Source organism: Convolutriloba macropyga, chromosome 6 (assembly GCF_964194025.1).
Source record: "Convolutriloba macropyga chromosome 6, txConMacr16.3, whole genome shotgun sequence".
Lineage (NCBI taxonomy): Eukaryota > Metazoa > Xenacoelomorpha > Acoela > Convolutidae > Convolutriloba > Convolutriloba macropyga.
The window spans coordinates 73,315,935-73,336,013 of record NC_134473.1 but is presented as its reverse complement, the minus strand read 5'-3'; the positions used below and the strand labels follow the sequence as shown (position 1 = coordinate 73,336,013).

The window sequence follows — 20,079 nt, the reverse complement described above, 5'->3', positions numbered from 1 at the left end:
GCACTTTTAAACATTTTTTGTTGACAAAGTTCGCAATCACTACTGCGGGATATTTGTGAAAAATCAAAAAACTTGAAACTTAATTTTCATAATTTGTAGAATTCTGGTTTCATGAAAACTTTAAATATCAAGGCATTTGGTTTTTGATTACACTAAGCGTGAAATGCAATTACTTTAAAGGCGGATTTGAATTACTTTAAGGGTGAATTTTTCCTACAAAGGGTGTGCTTTGTAATTCTGTTAAGTCTTCTAATTTTACTTACGTCTGGAGCCTGAAGTCCATGACAAGCTTCTGTAAGTACTTCTTATTTTGCTTTGTTGTGAACTTTGCTTGCGTTTCCTCGCTTATATGTTTCAAAAACATGTAATTATAGTTGGGCATTGTTCTCAAAAGATCCTTAAGAATGCGTGTATTAAGAGTGGTTGTGAGATTCCCTTACAAATGAATGCCAAAGTTGCACTATGAATTTTGTGTCAGATGACATTTCTTCTCTAGAAAGATCAACTAATGCATTTAATGTATTTCCTGTTCTCGTACATCTTTCAGGATAGATTTTGAATTTGTTAGCAATAAACAAGAAAATATTTATTTTTGAACAAAAGTTTTCATATTGTGTGTGGTAGTTATCTTTGAAGAATAACAACAATTGCGAGGGGCAGCAACTTACAGCTCTAAAAATGTGTACAATTCATTAATACGCTGCACATAAGTATAAGTAATTTTCAATATTGATTTCAAAACGTGTTAAATTTGATCTACTATCCATCATTCTCCGAGTAAAATCAGCTGATAAGTGTGGTGTGAAGAAGAATACGAGAAACTGTTACATTTTGTACAACAGTAAATATATATACATGAAATTATTAGTTGAACTTCCAAAACTATTTCATCCAAAATACTTGAGTTTATGGGCTTATTGTGGGCAACTCTAGGCTCATTTGTGTTTTTTGTTTGGTCAGTTTTTATCGATTGATGTATTCCCGCAGAGCAAACCCTCAGAGCAAACGTGGTATCATTTGAAGAGCAACAGTTATGTATATTAGATACAGAGATATTAAAAGCATGCGATGTTCAAAACTTGATAACCTTGTTACTAGTGTTATAAAGCCACTTTATCAAACACTTTACTTTTTACTAAACCCAATTTAAATCACAATTACCCTATGAGGATGAAAGTACTACCTATTCAAGTAAACGTTATACATACCAATACCGAAGCCACAGAGCCCATCTGGTCTGATTCAGAGATTTTCCAGAGGTCAAGTCTTGGTAGAGAGATGCCAAGACTTGGGTAGCGGAGCAAAGACTTGGGACCTCTCTGGGCATAGAGAGGCCAAGATTTGGGTTTTTCTGGGCAGCGCAGAACCCAAGCCTTGGGTTTCTCTGAGCAGAGTTAAGGTTGACATCAGAAAGATCAGATGTTTTTCATTTAATGAGGGCAACTCTCTTGCAAATGTGGCACTCAATTACACGTTTTCTGTCACAAAATTTCTGTCACCATTTGCAGAGGAAATCGGGAACTTCGTCTTGCGTCCCTGCCAAGTCTTAGAATCGGTTTCGTTTTTTCACGTTCACTGAGTTACCATACTTTACCAATAGCTACGAACATAGTTTTAATAGCATTCATCATCATAACTGGTGCGTTATTTGTATATTAGGGTACTCAGATTTATGTTAAAAGTGCCCAAGAAACGTAGGCAAATGCACCGTTCTAACCCTCTGTCCATAAAAAATCAAGTCTTGGATCCTTTCTGCCAAGCGAAATCCCAAGTCTTGCGTCTTGTCTGCCAAAAGGTCTCAAAATCTTGGCTGTTCTCTTCACAGAGTGACCCCAGACTTGGACCTTCTCTTGGCAGAGAGACCCAAGGTTTGGAATTTCTCGGGGCAGAAGCCCAAAGTCTCTGTCAATTGAAACCTCAGAGATCGACTCTGGAGTGTTCTCTTAGCAGCCTTGTATTTGACATGATCAGCCTCTGAATCAGGTTTGTGAACTTCTCTGATTTTTTTTTCTGAATCAGGCCTTATAGTCTCTGTGGATATGGTACGGGTACACTTAAACAACTTCGCTGACATTCACTAAGATTTCGCCAACAGACATACAGTTTACCCACATATAACAGAGTTATACAAACAAGTATATTTTGAAAAATGAAAAGTACACAAAAGTCAACAAACACTATAGCAGAAAACTACTAAAAAACCATCTTTATCCATTTTTCATCTGACTAAACGGGACAAATAGACCTGCAAAAAGAATAGCTGAAGGAAGAACTAAAACATGTAATTGAATTTGTTATTATTATTGTTTTTAATTTTGTTTGAACCTGTATTTTTTATCAGAGAAAAATACTGGCCCAGCATCAGTGCTGAGTAAAATCGTTTTAGAGAGAGAGAGTTTTATTGAGGAGTTTGATAATAAAGAAATTTCTTAATGTTGAGCTTCTAGCACCATTTACTCAATATAGCATTACCATCCAGCAGATCGGATAAAAGTGACACATCAGACCAATCTTTTCCTGAAGCACCCACTTCAAATTTCAACAAAACATCTAAATTTGAAGATAATTGGTTATATTATAAAAAGAACCCAAAATCAAAACAGTTGAAAATGAGACGGCGAAGTTAATAAATTCCGAAACTCTAGACTAGACATCATGAAGATGGCCATAGCCGGAACTGACGGGCCGCTCCAATGGCAATTGCCAGAATTGCAGCCGTATTTTAAGCTTCAGACTAGGAATCGCAGTGAGTGTGGTTGCGGTGGCATAGCTAGTATTTAGTTCGTGTCAACAATCTTCGAAGGAGTGAAGAAAATTCAAAGCGATTAACAACCAGTTTTAACAGTTTTGTTGTTAATTTACTCGAGGTAAATGCCCAACCGGGCAAAAAGTCTTTTTCTTTCAGTTAATAAACTTGTAAAAATTTGCAATGTAGTGAATAAATTTGAGAAAAACCCAAACATGAACAGGATATTGGCGCAACAACTGTTTAATCATGCGTACAATTGCAACTATCTCGACAACAGCTTAATATTGATTTTCACAGAGTGGCTTCATTATTATTAATACTCTATTTTGATGCTAAAAGTAACCGAGTAACCTCATTCCGAGACTGTGTTATCAATGCAACCCCCTACTCTTCTTGACAAATGTTTACCAATGTCATTAATCCCTAAAAACTGTTTGTTTAGGATCCTTATTTCTGTTCATGATTGCTGAAAGAAAGCTCCGGAGTGCTTCAATTTTACAATATAAAGAAGGAGGCTCGGTAATGTGCGATCCCACACAAGGTTCCGACCCCGCTCATCCACAGTTTTGGCACAGTTGACTACCAAATGAGGAACAGATAGAAAACCCCAAAATTTCAAGTTTTCTTCAAAAAATTGGTGTATGAACGAAAAGATAGCCTCCAAAGCAAATAACTCAGTGGAGTAAAAATGATGCAAAAGATTGATGAGATATGCCAATATTAATAAAGCGAGTCAAGACGAACAGCAAAATCAAACAAAAACAACAAACATTAATTACATCAAAAAATTTGTCGGTTTTAAAAAAGAAAACTTAATAACAAAGTAAATATAGCGTCAGATAAAAAGGAAACTAAACAAAATAAATTGTAATTCACCAAAAAAAGTCATGGGACCAGTCTCTGATATGACTTGGTAGCAAATAGACAATAAAGAACAAAAACAGCAAATTTGAAAAATTCGCTAATTTTTTTTAAAAACAATTAATTTCAAAGTAATGAAAATAATAAGAAATCAGCTAAAATATCCCATAAGTTTATGAACACCAGTGGTTTTTAAATACCGTAATGAAGAATGTCAGTATTCAATTTTTATGCGGTTACAAAAAGAACAACAAATAGACAACAAACAAAAAATAAGGTAAATTTTTCCAGAAAACGCTTTCGAAGCCGTAAAGCCACACTTTGGCCCTCAAAATATAATCGATTGCACCTTCTTCGAACATCAATAATGTTGTATGTGACTTCTCCGTAATGAAACCAGGTAACAAATAGACAAAAAAGAAAAAAAGGCAAAAATAAGTAATACTTGGTTTTTTTCGAAAATTTTTCCGAAGAAAAGAAAGCCATTAATTACAAAAAAAAATAAGTAAATAGGTTCATTTATTTTCCCCAAGAAAGCCCTTGAGACCTGAAAATATGCAGAATATATCCTTCGTCTACAAAAAGAACGTAAAATATAACAAAAATCAAAAATTAATTTACTTTTTTTTTGTGGAAAAACCCGTGTCAAAGTCAGTGAATTCAAAATAAATTCTTAAAAAACATTAGATTTTGTGACACCAGTCCCTTTGGCATCTTCCCCTGTCAACAATTTTGTCATTTTTGGCCCATAATAAACGAGAATAGGTAACACACAGACAATAATAGGAGCAAAATTGCGAAGTTAAAAAGTGTTTTTTTGGAAAACAATAGTTTTCGAAGTCATGAAAGCCCTCAGCTATTTAATAATATCAGAATATCGGCACACATATTCTCCCATGAAAGAACAATGAAACAAGGTCCTTGTACAGAAAAAATCATACGACTTAAAAGACAGAGTAAAAACGACAGGTAAAAACAAAATTAAAAAATCCAGTTAAATGTTTCGAGAAAGTGTTGTCGAAGCCGTTAAAATCAGAGTCTATATCCTTAAGTATTTTAATAATATCGATTGTGCCTTATTTTGAATGCCATTAATGTGATAACTGAATTGTCAATAACCTGATAATTTGGCAAAACTGGAAAACGTGAAAAATGGCAAATACCTGAAAAAAACGCGACATCTATAATATCAAAGCCAGAAAAGCATAACTTAAGTTGTAAAACCGCATGAAAGATTAAATGTATATTTCTTAGAAAGAAAAAGCATTCTTTCGTTGCTGACACTAAGCTACAATTTGACCAAGTTAAGAGAAAAATGGGGGCAAAGTTCAATAAGCCATTATTTATTCGAAAATCAAATATTTTTAAAAGTCAAAACGACCATAAGTTTTCACATAATAAAGATACACTAGTTTGAAGCTAATTAGGAAGCAAATTGAATCTATCAATGGCGAGTTTTTGTTTGAAATATTCTGTTATTTAAATAATAAATAAAAAAGATCGATTTTTTTTATAAAAAAGACCGACTGATTACAATCCAAACAATTTTTGGGATCGTAACAGTCCAAGATTTGTCCAAAACTAGCTCTGCTAATGTTGTTTGTCCATTGACAACACTTAATTTTTCGAATGGTATAGACATAGATTTTTTGTTATTTAGAAAAAAAATGCTGCGTTTTTGATAATCAGCTAAATAGCCCCTTTTGAGTCTACGAAGATTGCGTTAATGGTATTTGGTTGTGTACTTCCTGCAAAATTAATCAAAGTGGACTAAAGAAACTTATTTCGTGCTGTTTCTGATGAAAAAGTCTGATTTTGAAATATTTAGCCAGAATTTTTTTGACAAAAAATTAAAAGAAAATAGCCAAAAACCTTTTTTCGTCTTTATAATGAAGTCGACAAAACTTTCTTATAAAAATTTAACAAATGTTTGCAAAATTGCAAAATTTTATTCAAAAAAATCCGGAAAATGTGAATAAAATCAACGGAATTCACTCTATTGTCTCTAAAATTTAAACCTTGATAACTCCCTGTAGAAAACAAAATTCAAAAAAATCTTTTTGATTCGATATTCTACGCTGGACAAGCTTTGATAACAGTCTCAACTCTCTACAATGAATATATCGATCGGCCAAAATTAACTGAACAAGATAACCCATTTGAGTATATAATTCCTCCCCCCTCAAGAGGGGTCGGAACACTAACAGATTGACAATTATAGTATAACTGCAAAAGAGTTCGTGAAATGTCAACAGTATAGAATAAACTTCCTCTATGAGTCTGATTAGAATTCATTTACTCCACAAAACATTATCACCAGACAATCTTGAAACAACTGGAAAAACCAAATGATATTGCAATGCATAGCAAAGTTAGAGTTGACGTCCCATTTTAATACTCACTGTCATAAAAAATCTATCATTTCTTCGGAAATTTAGCGCTGTCATTTATCTTACTAGCCTTTGAACGAAGAACGGTTTATTTATTTGAACAGAAACTAGCTTTATTTATTTGAACAGAAACAGCAGCCCACCAAATCAAGTAGTCTTTATCAAGGGAAGTAAAAGCAGACGTTTTAGATAATTTAACTCAAACTTTGGAGAAGTTGCCAATAGTGATCTCACCGGAAGGCGTCACCCACTAAAAAAGACCGCATTCAATCGTTCAGGCATCAGTTTATTCTGTAAATTGAACAAATACCCTCAATTCAGTTGACGAAAAACACCAATATTCGATCTCTATGAGATAAATGCCTGTAATTTATCGTAAAGGCAACCTTTAGGTTATGTTTAACTACTACTAAGCATTAAAAGTTTTCCTTAAAAATTTTCGAACCTTTAAACAAATGTTTTTAAATATTAAACCATTAACATCCTAAAACAACTCTAACCCCTTAAAACCTATTACCGCTTATTAGATGCTTTTCTAAATTTTATTTCGCTCTATGTCTTTTTTAACTTTTTATCTTTAACGTTGCTGCAAAGATCAAAATTTTTAGTGTCGTAAAAGAAGCTCATTATCTTTACATCAAGAAATTGTTGATAATCAAGCGAACCGTTGGGTGGCAATGAAAACATGCATCGTCCTGATCTGGTAACGCTCTGATGCTCTAAATTTGAAGACTGCTAATGATGTAACACCTTAAAAAGAGCTAGTGTCACTTGATAATTTAACTCTCATAACTCAAACGTGATATATCCTCAAAAAGTAAGGAAAAATTCTTTCAATTGATGCTTTTATGCAGTTCCTAAATCATTAGTTTCCAGGGCCATATATTTTTTTTAATTCCAATGTATTTCCAAAAGTTTATTGACAATTTTTTAGAGTTCGATTCTTTCTAAGTTGAGAGAGTACTCGTAATTTTGAAACGTGATTACTATATAGTAAAATAGTAGCTGCGAGGTGAATAGCTTGCATCCAAAACAGCTCTTTTAATACTATCCGCTGAAAACCGAACTGTGAAAAAATTATATAGGTACCAGTTATTAACTGTAACTATGTCTTAACCCTTGTTGAAATTTTACCCAAAAAAACATAAGAATTTATAGTTTTTGATCGGTATTTTTGATCGGTCTGGTCAACAGGGGAAAAGAAATAACTCCTCATTAGTAGGAAACATCTTAAATCAGTGCATAACAACTTCCGATCTCAATTGCCCTGTTTATGTTATTAAAGAGGAGACTGTCGTGAACTAAATTTTTCACGTTCGAAGCTGTCAAGAAACCAAAAGGTCCTCAAAAACGTGACAATTAAGTTTTAAAAAAAATGAGCCAAAGAACAGTCGTCGAGAATTTGAAAATCGCGCCCAGAAACCTATACAATCTTGCACAAAAACTCAATAACAATACATCGTTGAATATACAACAAAAAGGCATTGTTTGAATTAAAAACAAAAACGACATCATGAAAGCATTATAAAGGCAATACAATTTTTGATCTAATGCGTCATGAAAAATTATTTTCTTTCCATTTTGAGAGTCCATGCAAGCGCGTGTGCGTTATGCGCTTGTTCGTGTGTGTACGTGCGTGTGCGTGTGTTTCAGCGTGTATGTGTGTGTATGTGTGTGTGTGTGTGTGTGTGTGTATTTTTTACCAGTGTGTGGGATTGCAAGCGGGTTTGAATTTCTGCAAAAGAATTCACTTCTGCGGGGAAATATTATACGTTAATACGGTACCATATTCCGTATTGTTTAAATTAGTTCATTTATTTATCCTTTGCTGTCTGTATCTCTTAATTTGTACCTTAAGTGATTCGCACTCCAAATCACTCTTTGGCAAAATTATATGTGTCACGCCATATGCAAGCGTATTTTTTTGGTATTGAAACTACAATTTTTCTTTTGGATGTTTCCAAATTTCGGCTTATTTCTTGCTGGCTTGTCCGGTCATCACACTGATGATAAGTAATAAATCATTTAGATGGTGTTGAAAGAAGGCGCAGCTGATTCCATTTGTTTTTTTGACATTCTGGTTAATGAAAGGTCTCAATGTTCTCCCAAGGAGGTTTAAATGAAGCCATTTAAAGGTTTCAATTGACAGCAAATGGTTTTAATGGCTTTGAAATTGATTTTTTCTTCAAAAAGTATATGCGTTTTTTCACTTTGCGATTTTGGTTTTTTTTCGTCTGCTTGCATTTTTTTTCTAAATGAACATCAGTCTCAGATCTTGTAATTTTATTTGGTTAGTATACTTTTTATCGTATTCTATTTTGTCCTTGTTGTTGTTACATTGGAAAACTTGGAATGTTGTTCCTTTGTCCTTGGAAAATTTGGAAAATTGTTACCAAACCTTTGAGGAAAAAAATTCAAAACCAATATAAAATGCCTGTAGCGGTGCTTGCATTTTTTTTCTAAATGAAGACAAGTCTCAGATCTTTTAATTAATTTTGATTAGATTAGTTTTTATCGTATTCTTTTTTGTCCTTGTTGTCAAGTTTTTTTTTAAAAAAAATCTAAGTAATTTTATGATTATGGACAGTTAGTGGACAATTTGGAATTAGTTACTACACCTTTGTGAAAAAAAAAGATCTCAAAAATAATTTGAAATACCTGTAGCAGTGCAAAAAAATCTGAACGAAAAAACATGTTTGGGTGGCGCAGTATTGACGTTTTTTTCAATCTGATTAGCTTGTCTGGTAATTTTCATTCGTCTGCGTTTGATCCTCGGAACGCAATTTAAATTTTAATTTCTGATCTTTGACTTTGTCAAACACAAGTTTATAGCTAAGACGAAACTATTGTTTTACTAAGCCGCGTTGAATCAGCATTTAATCTAAGTGCAAGTTTGCCTTGCGAAAATTGATTGACTCCAGAGCTTGGATTTTGCTACCGCAAAACCAGTGCTCGTTTTTGGGTAATGCGACACGTCGCAGTCAGCAGTGCGTAATAGAGCCAAAACATTGCTGGGTATAGAACCCTTTTGGGACAAGCCAAACTCTGGTCCTCCACTTGGGTGGGAAAAAAGTACACTTCAAATTAGCTCTTTCGCCCGGGTAGAATACTCCACTTGACGTTCTTACAACAAGCATCCACTGAGGCAGTTAATCCTCCCCCAGAACAACAATATGAAGAAAAAAATAGAGGATCATCTGCCCAATCTGAAGGTAAAAAACCAACCCTCATTTGTCTAATCAAGACGAATTGTCAGAATGAATGTCAAAGCGTTACTGATCAACACGTGTACTGTGCGCTGAAAAACCATGGAATTAAAGTGAAAAACTTGCGGTCTCACTGATTTATTTGTTGATTGGAACAGAGGGACGCAGAACTTTTAATAGCAATAATCCTCACGTAAGAATTGATAATCTTACAATTCGTGATATCTGCAATCTGATGGAATCTGTATGCGTTAGACCACGAAATACTACTTTTGACCGATATGTCTTCCTAAAAACAAAACAAAGCCGTTGTGATTCGATTGAATATTTTTTGGTGATCTTAAAGATGTTAAACCATCTGTCAAAACTCTGTAGAAAACCAAAAACACCAAAACACTCCATTATGTAATCAACAACGCATTTTGAATGCGGTCTCGGCAGACAATGCTCCGAAAGATGAGGAAGTTTTTAATCTCATAATAAATTCCAAAAAAAAATTTCATCTGCGTGATATATAGTCAACATTAAACAGTAAATTACGGCTGACAACAGTAAATTACGGTACTGCAAACTTTTGAATTAGTTTGCTCAAACTCATCTTTTGAAAAAGCCCGTCACTCCTCTCCCCATGCTTACCCCAAAATGATGTCAGAGTAGGATGTAACCTTCTATGGGGGAAAAAACGATGTAATATAGGAGGGTAAAGGTGGTAATTCTGAATAAGGGGGTAATGTTAGATTGTGCCCCCTAAAATTACCTCCAAAAATTTGTAAATTTAAGAAAGTAATTTTTGGAAGGTTGAAGCGTAATGGGGAGAAATGTGGGAAAGTTGGCCTCTTTCACTTAAATTTAGCGCTCTTTACTCCCTATTCTTGCACCGTTTTACCCTCCCTTACCCCCATAGTCATGCAATCTCTTGACCCAATTAACACCCCTTTCTTGCAAAGTTTTACCCCCAACACCACCTACTCTTGCATCGTTTTACCGCCCCCCTTAACCCCTACACATGAATCGGTTTACACACGTTACCCCTGCTCCTGCATCGTTTTACCCCTTATACCCCCCTTTTTTGCATCGTTTTGACCCCCATTTTCTCATACGTTGCATCATTTTAGCCTCCCCCGTTACCCTTATTCTTGCATCTTTTTACTCCCCAAAATTATCCCCTACTCTTAGAACATTTCCTCAACTCCCCCCCTTTTACACACCTAGCCAAACCCTGCACGCTTGCATCCAATTACGCCCCGTTAGGACCTGAAAGATTTAAGAGTATTTAGGGGAATTGCTAAAGATTACCCCGATTACTCCAATAATCTTACATAATTTGGGGGTGTAAATTAGACACCGGGGTGCGTAACAAGGGTGGACTAGATCAAATTTAAAAACAAGTATATAAATGTTAAATTTTCAATCGATGAAGCAGGAAACATGCCAACTCTTGAGGTCACTCATAATTGGCTGAATACAAATAGCGACTCTCTTGATACCGAATGACAAATCAAGTTTGCAACACAAAATGATTTACTGATTTTGTCAAGTTTATTTGTTGTTTTGATATCGAAACGTTCCAACTTCCCAGGAAACAAAAAAATCAAAAGTGAAAGAAGTGATTCTTTACGATTGGTCAATAGCTCCACGCTACTTCTTGTTACGTTTTTTCTTGTCTGTTTTTGAGTACTCCGAGCCATATTGTTGCTGACTACCTGATCCCTCAGTTTCTTGTTCGTTTTGACTACCAGACACTTGGGAACCATATGGTTGTTGGCTACCTGCCTGAGTTCCATATTGCTGCTGACTACCTGATACTTGAGTTCCGTTATTCCCCTGGCTTCCTGTCACCTGAGAGCTATAAGCGGGCTGGCTATCAGTCTGAGATCCATATTGTTTCTGACTATCTGACAACTCAGTTCCCTCCCGCTGCTGACTCCCTGCTACTTGCGAACCGTAAGGTGGTTGAGTGTCTGTCTGTGAGCCATATTGTTGTTGACTTCCTGGCACCTGTGTTCCTGCTTGCTCCTGACTATATGCCACTTGCGAATCATATGGTTGTTTGCTACCTGCCTGAGATCCATATTGTTGCCGGCTGCCTGACAATTCAGTTCCCTCCGGCTGCTGACTCCCTGATACTTGCGAGCCGTAAGGTTGTTGACTGATTGACTGTGAGCCATATTGTGGTTGACTTTCGGACATCTGTGTTCCGGTTGGCTCTTGGCTACCTTCCAATTGCGAACCATATGGTTGTTTGCTACCTACTTGAGATCCATATTGTTGCTGACTACCTGACAATTCAGTTCCCCCCTGCTGCTGACTCCCTGCTACTTGCGAGCCGTAAGGTTGTTGACTACTTGTCTGCGAGCCATATTGTGGTTGACTTTCGGACATCTTTGTTCCGGTTGGCTCCTGGCTACCTTCCAATCGCGAACCATATGGTTGTTTGCTACCTACTTGAGATCCATATTGTTGCTGACTACCTGACAATTCAGTTCCCTCCTGCTGCTGACTCCCTGCTACTTGCGAGCCGTAAGGTTGTTGACTACCGGTCTGCGAGTGATATAGTTGTTGACTTCCTGACATCTGTGTTCCTACTTGCTCCTGACTACCTGCCGCTTGGGAACCATATGGTTGTTTACTACCTGCCTGGGAACCATATTGTTGCTGGCTGCCTGACAACTCAGTTCCCTCCGGCTGCTGACTCCCTGATACTTGAGAGCCGTAAGGTTGTTGACTGATTGACTGCGAGCCATAATGTGGTTGACTTTCGGACATCTGTTTTCCGGTTGGTTCCTGGCTCCCTTCCAATTGCGACCCATATGGTTGTTTGCTACCTACCTGAGTTCCATATTGTTGCTGACTACCTGACATCTCAGTTCCCTCCGGCTGCTGACTTTCTGATACTTGCGAGCCGTAAGCTTGCTGACTGCTTGTCTGCGAGCCATATTGTGGTTGACTTCCGGACACCTGTGTTCCTGTTGGCTCCTGGCTACCTTCCAATTGCGACCCATATGGTTGTTTGCTACCTACCTGAGATCCATATTGTTGCTGACTACCTGACAAATCCGTTCCCTTCTGCTGCTGACTTCCTGATACTTGCGAGCCGTAAGCTTGCTGACTGCTTGTCTGCGAGCCATATTGTGGTTGACGTCCGGACACCTGTGTTCCTGTTGGCTCCTGGCTACCTTCCAATTGCGACCCATATGGTTGTTTGCTACCTACCTGGGATCCATAATGTTGCTGGCTGCCTGGCAACTCAGTTCCTTCCGGCTGCTGACTTCCTGATACTTGCGAGCCGTAAGCTAGCTGACTGCTTGTCTGCGAGCCATATTGTGGTTGACTTCCGGACACCTGTGTTCCTGTTGGCTCCTGGCTACCTTCCAATTGCGACCCATATGGTTGTTTGCTACCTAACTGAGATCCATATTGTTGCTGACTACCTGACAACTCTGTTCCCTCCTGCTGCTGACTTCCTGATACTTGCGAGCCGTAAGCTTGCTGACTGCTTGTCTGCGAGCCATATTGTGGTTGACTTCCGGTCACCTGTGTTCCTGTTGGCTCCTGGCTACCTTCCAATTGCGACCCATATGGTTGTTTGCTACCTACCTGAGATCCATATTGCTGCTGACTACCTGACAACTCTGTTCCCTCCTGCTGCTGACTTCCAGATACTTGCGAGCCGTATGGTTGTTGACTGATTGACTGCAGGCCATATTGTGATTGACTTCCGGACACCTGTGTTCCCGTTGGCTCCTGGCTCCCTTCCATTTGCGACCCATAAGGTTGTTTGCTTCCTACCTGGGATCCATATTGTTGCTGACTTCCTGCTACTTGAGAGCCGTAAGGTTGTTGACTACCTGTCTGCGAGCGATATAGTTGTTGACTTCCTGACAATTGTGTTCTTGCTTGCTCCTGACTATCTGCCACTTGCGAATCATATGGTTGTTTGCTACCTGCCAGGGAACCATATTGTTGCTGGCTATCTGACAACTCAGTTCCCTCCGGCTGTTGACTTCCTGCTACTTGCGAGCCGTAAGCTTGCTGACTGCTTGTCTGTGGGCCATATTGTGGTTGACCTCCAGACACCTGTGTTCCTGTTGGCTCCTGGCTACCTTCCAATTGCGGCGCATATGGTTGTTTGCTACCTGCCTGAGATCCATATTGTTGCTGACTACCTGACAATTCAGTTTCCTCCTGCTGCTGACTTCCTGCTACTTGCGAGCCGTAAGGTTGTTGACTACCTGTCTGCGAGCGATATAGTTGTTGACTTCCTGACAACTGTGTTCCTGCATGCTCCTGACTATCTGCCACTTGCGAACCATATGGTTGTTTGCTACCTGCCTGGGAACCATATTGTTGCTGGCTACCTGACAACTCAGTTCCCTCCCGCTGCTGACTCCCTGCTACTTGGGAGCCGTAAGGTTGTTGACTACCTATCTGCGAGCCATATTGTTGTTGATTTTCTGATACCTGTGTTCCTGCTTGTTCCTGACTACCTGCCACTTGGGAACCATTTGGTTGTTGGATACCTGCCTGAGATCCATATTGCTGCTGACTACCTGATACTTGAGTTCCATCTTGCTCTTGGCCTCCTGCCACTTGAGTGCCATATGGCGGCTGGCTACTTGCCTGTGATCCATATTGTTGCTGACTACCTGACAAATCAGTTCCCTGCTGTTGCTGACTCCCTGCTAAATGCGAGCCGTTAGGTTGTTGACTGCCTGTCTGCGAGCCATATTGTGGTTGACTTTCTGACACCTGTGTTCCTGCTGGCTCCTGACTACCTTCCATCTGCCAACCATATGGTTGTTTGCTACCTGCCTGAGATCCATATTGTTGTTGGCTGCCTGACAACTCAGTTCCCTCCCGCTGCTGACTCACTCCTATTTGCGAGCGGTAAGGTTGTTGACTACCTGTCTGCGAGCCATATTGCTGCTGACTACCTGATAGTTGAGTTCCATCTTTCCCGTGGCTTCCTGTCGCCTGTGAGCCATAAGCGGGCTTGCTGCCAGTCTGAGCTCCATATTGTTGCTGACTACCTGACAACTCAGTTCCCTCCCGCTGCTGACTCACTCCTATTTGCGAGCCGTAAGGTTGTTGACTACCTGTCTGCGAGCCATATTGTTGTTGACTTCCTGACACCTGTGTTCCTGCTGGCTCCTGACTACCTTCAGCTTGGGAGCCATATTGTGGCTGGATACCTGCCTCAGATCCATATTGTCGTTGGCTACCTGCCGCCTCGGGGTTTCTGTACTGTCTCTGACTGACGTCTACTTGACTTCCGTCGTTCTTTTGAGCCCGATCAACATTGGTTTTCGTCTGCTCTGAATTCCTTTGTGACACTCTCCCGTAATTCTGCTGACCATCATGTTCTTGAGCCTCCTCTTGCTGGCGGTTCTGCTCCTGAGATCCCTTGTGTTCTTGACCTGTAACTTGCCCGCTGTCGTCCTGCTGTGTTTCGTAAGGTTGCTGCACGCTCCCCGATAGGGAAGGCCCATAAACTTGCTGGTTACCAGCTTGTTGACTTCCGTAAACTTTCCCCATTTCTTTCTGACCTCCATATTGCTGGCCTGAACGTTCAGTGTCTTTATTTCTGGAATCCTGGCTCCACCCAGTCGGTTTTTGCCCAAGGTTCTGTTTCTGTTCGTAACTGCCAAAACCCTGGTCCATTTCACCGGTCCCCGACGTCCTTTCGCCATTCGGTTGGTTTGAAGGTCGGCTGGCTTTAGGCTGGGTTTTGGACCCTTCACCAGTCTCGATCTCATTTCTGTACTCATTTTCGAAAGGAAGCACAGCTGGTTTCTCATCGTCAGGCTTTTTCCCTCCTTTCTCTGTGATGTTCACTTCAATGCACGTATTTTGAGCAGCAAATTGGTCACACATGAACGAACCTACAATTTTGATCACGCCTACTGTGCGTGGTGTGTACTTGAAAATGGTCGATGATGATTCGTTTGGCTTGATTGAACTTTCGACCTTGAAATCTCTCCGAACTCGCATGTACGGAGCATCTAATTTAAACACAGAGTTTTCCAGTTCAAAGTCTTGATCATTTTGATATTTTACTTTGAGGTCAAGCGTTTGACCTCTGCTATATGGTCCTTTCGTTAGCAACTCAATCTCGGGTTCATTCGAATCTAATTGCGCCGTAAATTTTTTAACTGTAATATCGTCATTTGACTGTTTGTGGCAAAAAACAGCAAAATTTAAGGAATTGTTATTCCCAATAAGACCCAAGCATTTTTCCCGCTTTATGACTCCTTGGTAAGGGCTGTCCCTGGGTAGAATTATTTCCTGTTTGTCGCGGTAGATTTCTTTCAAGATTCTTCCATGATACGTCACAATATCGCAAGATACAATCACGGTTGCTTTGAAGTTTTCCCCAGAGTCTCGGCTCTCTCTATCTTTAGATTTAATAAACACCTGAAATTTCAGGTCCTCTGTCAATTTGTAACAGTCCTTTAAATCAGTTGTAATTTCAACGGTGTCAGGGTTTGACTTCTGGTCGTAGAATTGTGGACGAGATCCGGTGGAAACTGAGAGGTATACTTGACGCTTTTGTTCTTCGGAACCCTGTTTAAATTTGTAATCATTTGCAACGTCGTCGCTACCTTTGCCGACAGAGTCGGTCAGAATCGCGGATCCAACATTGCTTCCATTGCAAACCTTTTTCAGCCTGAAATGTTTCTCATCCTCCTTCCGGTACCAAGTTGCAACGTCGCAGTTTACCTCGGCAAAAATGAATCCGGCATCGTAGGGGAGGAAGCATTTGCCCTGCTTAATTGCCTTCACAGATGCCGGACCACATTGCATAAACCCGTTGCTGTCTTCTTGAGGTGTCGCGTCTACGGCCTGCCACCCCCCGTACTCCGAACCCAGATCCGGGCGCTGTAGCCAGACTTCATTCCAGCAATGAAAAGTCCACCTTGAATCTGAGTAATCCTTAAGCATGCGTCTATCGTCAAATATAATGTCCTCAACCAGGTTTTTGTTTTTGTCGTGGACAGATCCCAGGCACGTAATGGTTCTGGCTGGAATGCCCAGACACCGGAGAGCCGTCGTGAGGCATCCCGCAAAAACCCAACATTGCCCGTATTTGACCGGCTGTCCTTTTTTGGCATATTCTCTGAAAATGTCTACAGAACTCGTCCAGGCATGGGGGCTGGATCCATCGTCGTAATTATCTTCGTTCCATTCGCCAATTATTAAACCGTCTTCGTCAAAAGCATTCACAACCGCGCTTAGAGCCCGAGTTACCAAAATTGGACTGGCTTTGGCGGCTTGGCTGAATTTTGCCGCTCGATTTAAAAGATCCAAAACAGCTTCGAGCATTCCTTGTTCGAATTGTCCATAAGTCCACCACATGAAACGATTTGCCGACTTGTACAGCTTCGAGCTTGATTCTTTCACGTATTTCTTGATCCAGTCCCGGTCTTCAAGGTAGACAAGATCTTTTTCACTCCAGGGGTTGAACAAAATAAACACTTTGTAGGGCCCTTTTTTGTTCACGTACATGCTCCATTCGCCTATTATGGAAAGGGGCGAAATTTTAAACCGTTTATTTTTCGAATCAAGTTTAAATCCCGAATAATGTTCTTTTCCATCGTCGTCTTTGTTTAAGTGAACGTATGTGGTAGCTTTAGTCGCGCTTCTTGAAATTTGATCACGCGCTTTTAAATTACGCTGTTTTACAAATTTTATGTCTTCAATTTCGATTTTAAAGTCTATGTAAGAACCACGTCGAAATATTAGAAACTTTTCATCAAACATATCTGTATGATGTTTTCTTTTATTTGCGACAACGTCAATGATTTCGTCGAAGTCCGAACGAAACTTTCGATCGTCGCCGGTTTCATCGGGCAAAGATTGTTCACCCCGAAAGGCTTCGACATAGTTGGAATCCATGTACGATGTGGGATGTCTGCCGCTTTTGTTGAGACCTCGACTGCTCGGATCCTGTTCGTAGAAATCGTGGAACCGGGTTCCACTTCCCAGAGTCCCTTTCCCATCTGAGCCGTGCTGAGGTCCACTTTGAGCCCCAGATTCCCGATGTTCTGTTTGTTCTGAAAATGTGATCAAACCATGACTACAACCGTCTACACCCTAGCAATGAGTGAATCAAAAAATTTTCGAGAATTTTTGCAAGCAACTTGGTACTAATATGCATTCAATTGCAAGATGGCTTCCAACATGCTTGCAAGTTTTTCAGTTCGTCAATCACTAGGGCAGACACCGACTACTGGAGTAAACTCAATCACGACGCTTGTTTCCTTTTTGTATCTTTATACAATGTAAAAGTTGATTACTGTTTTGTTTATTTAATAATTGCTCTGACCCTACTTGTGGGGGTAGGAACTATATGCTCAACTGGTTTTTTTGCGTTCAGTGGTTATTATATACCCCCATAACCAATAATAAAATTTAAGTAGAAAATGGCTCTATTGGGGCGCATTTTTTGTTTGATTTAAGTCAAGGGCATAAAAATCGCTGGAAAATTCAAAATGGTCAGGCAGAAATTATGCATAAAAAGACCAATACGTTTGCATCAGTTGCTTCAAACTTTGTTTCAGAGCCATTAATAAAGATTCGTGAGAGCCCTTTATTTAAGAAATTAGAGCTGAGAAAAATTCTTATCAAAAACTCAAAAAAAGCATTTTTTGCAGTCATAGAGAACTACGTAGGGAAATGGCTAAGACTCAAGAGACAAAAAGTTGTCTAAGAACTACCAGTAAAGCTTTCTCTTTTGTTAAGTTGGTTGCTTCCCGGTTCTCACTTAGTCAAATTTCTCAAAATTCAATTTACAACCGTAAGCTGACCTCTCATCTGTGCTGGAGTTCCAATTAAGCACTAAAGATCTATTAAGTTAACTGAGTTTGAAGAAGCAAATGCTAACAATATTACGAAGCAGATGTAAACCCCAAAATTTCCGCCTTAGTAAAATTGGCTAGAAGATTTGATACATACAATGAACGAAATTAGACGGAATTAGACAGAGACATCCTTTGTATCTTATTTTTCGCAGAAGGGGTTCCGTCAATTTTGCAAAATAAAAGAACATTCGGTGCAAAAAGTAGGTAACAAATCTCGTAGCACAATTCCGCTCATTTAGGCATCTATTACTCGCGCGCTTTATGAGCATGCAATAAGCAGTTTAAGAAAGATTTAATTGAAGCCTTCAAAGCTTTAAAGTGCTTTAAATACATGCAACCTCAAAAACTGATTTTTTTCCCCGAAAAATTCCTCGCACATCAAAGGTTTTGTATATCAATGTGGGACTGGCCAATTTTAAAAAGTAGTAATAAATAGTACTAATAAGTAGTAATAAGTAGTAATAAAGTACTATAAGTAGTAATAAAGTAGTAATAAAGTTCTACTAGTAGTAATAAGTTAGGCTTAATTAAATAAGTAGTAATTAAGTTAGGCTTAATTGCGGATTATATGCGAAATCGAGCTACATTGCGTGCGAAAAATCGATACATAAATCGAGCAGATGCGGATACAAGCCGTGCAAAAAATAGGTTATAAAGTTTGTACTTGTATTTCGTGGCTAGGATGAGGACACTTTTGCGAACACCGGATTCTAATTTCCCTTCCAATTTGCCGGTTTCGGCTAAAGTAGCTATTTTCCGCAATATTGTTCCACTTTCAATATATTAACATAGTAAAAACGAACACGAGATGCACGCATCGGGCATATCTGCCCATGGCGATTTGGGTATACCTCTGTGCGTCGTAATGAATTACTCTATAAAAACCTGATTCTTTTTTAACCTTGAGCCGCACCATAGGGCGGATTTGATTCTGTCGGGTGTTCCTCATTTCCTTCATTAATAGATCCAGACACAGCTGTATGTCTAGCCGTCCCAACCACACCCCCTTCAGGCAATTCATAATGGTCATCTTTTTCCATTGGCTTGAAGTGTTCACTATGTTCACTAGATCCCCTCGGCACCCCCGACTCTTTTTGGGTACCGCTGGACACTGCTGTATGTCTAGCCGTCCCAACCACACCCCCTTCAGGAAGTTCATAATGGTCATCTTTTTCCATTGGCTTGAAGTGTTCACTATGTTCACTAGAACCCCTCGGCACCCCCGACTCGTTTTGGTTATTTTTGTTAATGTCATCCCTGTTTTTCGGTTCCATATCCGTATTTTGTGCCATTCTATCAGAGGCACGAACATCCTTGGGTTTTCTGGGTTCTGCTGCGTTAGCGGCTGCATTGGGCTGACTTTCGTTAGCGATTCCTGTGGCTCCACTTGGAACTGTTCCATCGTACAGAGCTCGTTTCTGATGCGGACCCAAATCTTCTTCCGAGGCCAGATCCGATGTTTTCTTGGTACCTTTACTTGCTTTATTATTGCCATCATAATCAGCGTACTCGGAATCAGACGGACTTCTCAAACTATTCTCAATGATTCCGTAACCACCCGCAGATTTCGCAGTTGGCTCCCCACTTTTTCCAGCTTCTGCTCCGGAAACGTCGTCTGGTTGTTTAGCCGATCCAGCGATGCTTGTTTTCATTGTGCTGGCATCTCTGGGTTTACTTTCCAGGGAATCTCGGTTGGGTGTAGCTTGGTATGTTGAGTATCTAGCTGCAGGGTCCGATTCGCGGCGAACATTGTCGGCTTTTGAATATTTGGAACCTGTGAAGAACTTAGACTTCATTCTTCTACTACAATATTGGTACCTTAGTGCAAACGTAATGTCAAATTTGCAGAAATTTGCTAAATTTCACTGCTCAAGGCCAAATTTGCAAATATTTGAAAAGTCTTACAGAAAAGCTAAAATAAGCCCGTTGAAGCACACATGCTCGCTTCATCATAAATGCTACTCCACTCTGACTTAACAACATCGCCAGGCTTAAGCTCTCTTAAAAATTTA

General features: G+C 39.5%; 1 protein-coding gene across 5 annotated transcripts in view; it reads right to left on the bottom strand.

The window, feature by feature from the left end:
- Positions 1–10,595: 10,595 nt before the first annotated feature.
- The window catches only part of LOC142340603 (uncharacterized), a 38,474-nt gene continuing 28,990 nt past the window's right edge, over positions 10,596–20,079 (bottom strand). For all 5 annotated transcript variants that reach the window (XM_075391283.1, XM_075391282.1, XM_075391285.1 and 2 more), the window contains exons 5-6: positions 18,969–19,841; positions 10,596–17,260 (exon numbers count right to left, since the gene is read on the bottom strand). In XM_075391283.1, coding sequence (XP_075247398.1) covers positions 10,845–17,260; positions 18,969–19,841 — 7,289 coding nt within the window. In that variant the 3' untranslated portion in view covers positions 10,596–10,844. The remainder of the gene's footprint in view (positions 17,261–18,968; positions 19,842–20,079) is intronic.